Source organism: Macrobrachium nipponense, chromosome 28 (assembly GCF_015104395.2).
Source record: "Macrobrachium nipponense isolate FS-2020 chromosome 28, ASM1510439v2, whole genome shotgun sequence".
NCBI lineage: Eukaryota > Metazoa > Arthropoda > Malacostraca > Decapoda > Palaemonidae > Macrobrachium > Macrobrachium nipponense.
The window spans coordinates 16,903,616-16,910,626 of record NC_087217.1 but is presented as its reverse complement, the minus strand read 5'-3'; the positions used below and the strand labels follow the sequence as shown (position 1 = coordinate 16,910,626).

At 38.4% G+C, this 7,011-nt stretch overlaps 1 protein-coding gene across 1 annotated transcript; it reads left to right on the top strand.

Annotated features, from left to right (window-relative positions):
* Positions 1-5,368: 5,368 nt before the first annotated feature.
* Positions 5,369-6,602, top strand: LOC135201289 (actin-like). Its single transcript, XM_064230158.1, has one exon. It carries the CDS (start codon positions 5,405-5,407, stop codon positions 6,536-6,538), a length of 1,134 nt encoding a protein of 377 aa, XP_064086228.1. The 5' UTR covers positions 5,369-5,404; the 3' UTR covers positions 6,539-6,602.
* Positions 6,603-7,011: the final 409 nt, after the last annotated feature.

Genomic DNA, 7,011 nt, shown 5'->3' with positions numbered 1-7,011 from the left:
TGTTGACCTTTCTTTATACACATTTTAAGTAAATTGGAAACTATAATGTGCAATTTTTTAAATAAAAAGATAACTTTTTTAAGTGAGAGAGAGAATGAATGCTTCGTAAAAACTCTTAGATATTCATTTTTTATTAATGGTTCTTTTTTATCATTTGATTTATCTATTATTTTAATCAAGAAGGACGGACAGAGTTTATGTATTCTTCCGTGCCTTTTTTAAGTGAAAATAAATGGAATGATAGTGTATGAGAGTAGGATGAATTAATTAGATTTTGAGTTTGTTGTATATTCAAGATATTGTTCTTTTTTTTTACTCAAAAAACAACGAGTTGAGGCAAGGTTTTGTGCTATTTCCCATAAAATGCATTCATAAATCATCATGGAAGAACCTAGCCATATTTTTACGATATAAAGTTTTGTAAGATGTAAATTCTCAATCAGGTTTGGACAGCCAATCATATCTAATTCAAAATGCCTTCATACGGGTCCTTTCTCTCTCTCTCTCTCTCTCTCTCTCTCTCTCTCTCTCTCTTGATTATCGAATCATAAATGACAAAACCTACCCCGAAAGATTGCATTAACGAAAGCTGATTGCCATATTATTCTGGCAAACTTTTTAGAATTCATATAAAAGGTAACACACATTCTCCCTTCCAGTAATGCTAAGCACAACAAGGTTTTTCAGGCCTTTTATTCTTCAACACAAGGTCGACTAACTCAAAGAATTTCCTCAGTATCCGAATCTCGATCGAAGTAAGATTAGAATCATTCTTGGAACAGATTTCGGACCGTCACCCCCCTTTATAGAGATCTTCTGTTTCTCCAGCATGATCCAAATGTATACATAAATATTCATACAATATCGTTTCCCTTAAGAGGGAGAAGCACCAGAGAAAAATTAGCACTGCAAATGTCGATGCCGTATTCATACTTTAAATACTGTATAGTTAATGAACTCTGTATAGAAAACTTCCAATACATACGCCTATTACTGGATATTAAGGCCCTTCCTTTCCAGTACATCTGCTCACCTCCTTCCCCCTACCTTACCGAATTTTACATTTCACAAAATTATCGTCCTCCATCTTCAGCAAAACCGAACCATCTCAAAATACACGGATCCGTCCTTTCACCTTTTGTAACCACTTTATCACTTTCACATATCATCACAGTATAACCTATCAATCCTTATCCCACATACCATGCAGACAATTCATTTCACCTTCCAGAGAAAACTTCCTACACGCTGCCTTACTTTTTTCACGTATGCAGCGACTTACTCCTTTCATCGTGACATCATCCATTATATTCACTTCCAAATAATTATGCGAATCACCCACTTCAATTCTTCCTCCATCCATTAACCATTGACTGCGCAGTTTTCCTTACTCTTCACACATTCAATCTGTACTCCCTCTACATGCAAACACTTGCAAATTCCTTTACTTATCTCTCACAATCAGTTCTGTATCTGAAAATTCTACTATCTCATAGCCCATTCAGGACACATTTTTTATACAATACCCTTTCCCATGTCCAGTGGGCTTTCTTTGGCCTCTTCCATCAATTCTCCAAGTTTACTCGAGGTCCATGTATGTCATGCAAAGCCTTTTCCCTTTACTTTCAGCAATATTTACTGTTTCATCAAAAGCACATTCTTTAAATTTGTCTAAAAACGGTGTTGTTCCTTTATTAGTCCTCTGGTCGTTGCCTTATTTTTTCTGGGTAATGTTACACCCAAATAATTCTTGCTGTCTCCCTTATTACCCTTACCATTATATAATGGAACATTTTTTTCCTATCATCCAATATCTTCAGACCTTTTCCTTATCAGCCAAACATGCCTTACAAACCGCGGTCGGCCATTAACATCTTCCTTGCATTCCCATTAAGTCCTTGGTTTTCTATTTTCAACCTCTTAATTACCGTCTTTACAACTTCAACTCTTCCCTATAGAACAACATAACTTCCCAAAGTTTTTTACAACTAATCACCTGCTATACTAAATGCTGAAAACGGAAAGCTGTGAAAAGGAAAGAAAAGCAGTGAAGAAAATATTTCAAGGCAGTAAGTCCAATTGGACGCGGGAGGTGCGCGAGTTCAATTTTGTCATTAGCTGCTTAATACATAGTAATTATTGTTTTTAAAATGGACAGTTCGTGTAAACAGCTAGGTTGGCCCAAAGCAGAGAAATCAATATCATTAATATTCGTATTACAAATTTTTTGGTGATTTCTCATATTAGAAAATTTTGGGTGGCTTACGAAGACTAACACCTTCGTGAGAATCTGCTCTGACCTTAAGCAATCGTTTTGTTGATCCAACGTAAGTCACCAAATTACATTCAGGGCAAGTATATTTATACACAACTGTGGATTGCATAAGTGGGCAGATTCCGTCTTTGAAGTGAAATGATGACCTTGTTGTGAGGGGTGGCTTTTTTGGATTAAAATAACTTATAGTATGTTAAAATGTTTTTCAGCTGCAGACTTGAAATTACATCTAAATTTGTCATCATACATATAAGGAAAACTGGTATAAAGGGTCTTGCGAGGTCCTGTACTAAAAGCGGGAAGGTTGGATAGTTTCCTTTTAAGGAAATTCTAACAATGTTTAAGGAAACGTGGTATAGAAACCAGTTATCAGAAAAACATTTTTGCAAGAATAATACCTCTATATAATAATAGTCCCAGAAGGAGGTTAAAGCATAAGCTCTATGAAGAAGAGTACAAATTGAATTGAGTTTAGAATTAAAAAAAACAGGCGCTATAAAAATTTGAACCCAGACCAGTGAAGGTCTTTTTCCTAAATACAGAAGTGTTAAAACTGTCATTGTGTTTATACACCAAAACATCCAAGAATGGTGATTGACCATTTTCCTCTCTCTCTCTCTCTCTCTCTCTCTCTCTCTCTCTCTCTCTCTCTCTCTCTTTCTCATGTGAGCTTAATGTTGGGATGTATTTCATTAATGTATGAAAGGAATTGATCGGCATGGAAAGCCGATTTAAAAGAACAAAGGTGTCGTCAACAAGTCTTTTGTACACAAGAGGATGGAAACTAACGGGGCAATTCTCCGACATGTTCTCCTCCAGGGAGCGTGGACCAAGAGGTGATTCCATTGCCATCCCATCAACCTGTTTGTGTAAACAATCATTAAAAATAAAAGTGCCCAGCACTGCTGACTCCAATAATTCCTTAAAATGGTAACGATCATAGCTAAAGTAGGTGTCACTGGGTTCAATAAAAATTTTATCTGAAATAACTTCAAATGTTTCTGCAACTGGAGCGTCAGTAAATAACGACTCAACATCATAACTGAATAATGTAGATGAGAATCTTGACATAGAATATAAGATTTAAACTCTTCAGACTTTTTTATAGTGTGTTGATTAGATGTAAACTGCTCTAATAATGGTACAAGATATTTGGCTAATTTATAATTAGGAGCGTGGCTAGATGACAAGGAGGACGTTGCCTAATTAGAATATTAAAATATGAGTCATAATTTAGTTTAGAGATACGTAAACATGCAAAGAATAAAATCACAAATAAAAACACCATCTTTCACGCAAGTAAAAGTCCTGGATTTTCTGTCGATTATACGCGTTGGCAACCGGAAGACTCACGTTACTGGGATCCTATCGACAGCCTCTTTTGACGCCTAATTAATTATCTTAGATCCAGTAAATCCTGAAGGATCTGACCTCAAAAAAATTTGGCTCGAAGTCTCACGGACATTCTCTGTAACCCAATAAAAGAGAGGAAGCCGTGGAGAGTACCTTCAGTCGTTCTCAGACTCATCAGGAAGTAAGTTGCTTGCATTGGGGATCTTTCCTGAAGTGAACCTCCGAGTGAAAAATTGGCAGCGGACCGTGTGATTTGCCAACGTCCTACCCTATGCTATCCGATACCGGTCATAAGAAAAAAGTACCTGTTAGAAGGGCAATTTTGTAATCTGCTTTCTTCTACTGTAGCTACGTAATTTGATAGGATTTCAACGATAATACTTGTACGAGGGAATCTCGCGACGGGATCCCCTTGATTGCAGTTACTTAATGTGAATCTCGAAACAATCACTCCAGCTAGAATTATTTATACGTTAAGCTGCCTCGGTTATGGTTATTTAATGTGGATCTAAGACCAGAATTTCCTGAATTACAGTTAATTTTGTAACAGGTTTTCTTTAGTTACGGTCATGATATGTGAATCTTGATTTTAACATTATAATTTGTCCTTTGATGGAGATATCCTTGACTAAAGTCTTGTACGGTGATATCTTTAACTGAATAGACTTGAGCGCTCTCACATCATTTGATTTTCTTAGCGTTATTACCTCAGTTATAATCACGTGATGTGAATTTTTTAAAAGAACGTTTCCGATTATGCCGAGTAGTGTGAGTTTTGTAATAGAATTGATCCTGTGATTATATCAGAGTATTTGGTTGTAATGAAAATGAATTTTGAGTCTTGCATGTTGAATAACTCGCACATATATCGTAAATTGCATTGAATGACATCATTTCAGAAAGATTCCGTCCATCCAGTATTATGTGTGTGTGTGTGTGTGGATGAGTATTCATATTTCTTAAGACTAATCGATTTCAATAATAATGCAGAATCTGTCGTCAAAGAGTAACTGAATAGTCTTATTTTGAAATATCGTGATTTTCTTTACATTTGAGGCCGCAACCACAATACAGTCTGTACTTTTACTATTGTTAGTAAACGAAAATAAATTTTGAATACCATGCAGCCCATTTTGTTGGTTAGAGTCTGGATCACAAATTCAACTCTTAACTGTGTTTTACTGTTGTTTAGTGATATTCTTAGGGAAATTTCTTAGAGAACCTTGGAAAGCCACTTTGTATCTTAAATTAGATATAGAGTAAGGAGAAAGCTCTCACTATGACTTTTCAGAGTTGACACCTATCGTAGAATCTGTTTAGCAAAGGTTTGTAATAAGTTATCACCTTTGATAAGTGTTGATTTTCGTTGCTCTATGGCACACGCAAATTAAAGCAAGATTGATGTCAGAAACAATTAGAATCGTAATGTGCTACACCAGGTTTTATCTCCTCTTTGATCGTTGGCAAAATATATCAAAAGGAACTATTACAAATCATACACAGATATCGAAAACTGAAGTTAATTTAGTATCACTGTGCTCTCTCTCTCTCTCTCTCTCTCTCTCTCTCTCTCTTCCTTATTTAGTATTATTATTATACTATCATTACACTATCATACTTTTTCGTATTTTCTTAGTACAGTTAGCCGGAGAGAACATGTTTCCATTAAATACTGAAAAATTCTTTTAGGTAAATGAAGTTGAAAGTGGTGCCTCTTGAGATGTATTTCTTCTTTAACAGGTACTTGTCTTACACACCAGGACATAAACCACCACCATGTGTGACGACGAAGACGCGGCGACCCTCATCTGCGACAATGGCTCCGGCCTCGTCAAAGCTGGCTTTGCCGGTGATGACGCTCCTCGAGCTGTCTTCCCCTCCATCGTTGGCCGCGCCCGTCACCAGGGTGTGATGGTCGGTATGGGTCAGAAGGACGCCTACATTGGTGATGAAGCCCAGAGCAAGCGTGGTATTCTCACCCTCAAGTACCCCATCGAGCATGGTATCATCACCAACTGGGACGACATGGAGAAGGTCTGGTACCACACCTTCTACAATGAGCTCCGCGTTGCCCCTGAGGAGTGCCCCACCATGCTTACTGAGGCTCCCCTTAACCCCAAGGCCAACCGTGAGAAGATGACTCAGATCATGTTCGAGTCCTTCAACATGCCCGCCATGTACGTCTGCATCCAGGCTGTCCTCTCCCTCTACGCCTCTGGCCGTACCACTGGTGAGGTTTGCGACTCTGGTGATGGTGTCTCCCACATGGTTCCCGTTTATGAAGGTTTCGCCCTTCCCCATGCCATCCTCCGTCTGGACTTGGCTGGTCGTGATATCACCAACTACCTTGGTAAGATCATGACTGAGAAGGGCTACTCTTTCACCACCACCGCTGAACGTGAGATCGTCCGTGACATCAAGGAGAAGCTCTGCTACATTGCCCTGGACTATGAGAGTGAGATGAACACTGCTGCTGCTTCCTCTTCATTGGACAAGTCCTATGAACTTCCTGACGGTCAGGTCATCACCATCGGCAACGAGCGTTTCCGTGCTCCCGAGTCTCTGTTCCAGCCTTCCTTCCTTGGTATGGAATCTGCTGGTGTTCATGAGATCGTCCACAACTCCATCATGAGGTGCGACATTGACATCAGGAAGGACCTGTTGGCCAACATTGTCATGTCTGGTGGTACCACCATGTATGCTGGTATTGCTGACAGGATGCAGAAGGAAATCACTGGTCTCTCTCCATCCACTATTAAGGTCAAGATCATCGCTCCCCCTGAGAGGAAGTACTCCGTCTGGATCGGTGGTTCCATCCTTGGTTCTCTGTCCACCTTCCAGGCCTTGTGGGTCACCAAGGAAGAATACGATGAGTCTGGCCCTGGCATCGTTCACCGCAAGTGCTTCTAAATAAATATAATTTAATGCAAAGTAATTATTTTCGCTATGTACTGATAATGAAAGTATTTCAAATAAATGATTAATGAAGTAAAATGTTAAATTTCCATGTGAATTTTAATTATACTTTTATTTTTCATTATATGTATTTTGAAGGTTCGTCTTAATTAACGCACATACATAAAGCACTAGTGCATGTGGCAACCTTCATTTAAAGTATAGAGAGAAAACACATGTATTGCATGGTGACTTGCAATCTATTCTAATATTAGGGGATATACACTTCGAGTTACATAGGAGACAGGTTCCGCACTGGGATTTCCTTCTCCGGGTGACTTTTAGGCATTGAAACGTGTTACCTTCATTCTTACAACAGTGAATGACCATATAACAGTAGGTAGATCAGCTGGCCTTGTTTAAAGCTACTATATCTTAACGAGTTTTTTTAGAGTCAGTAACATAAGTATATGCCTTATCAGGACCAG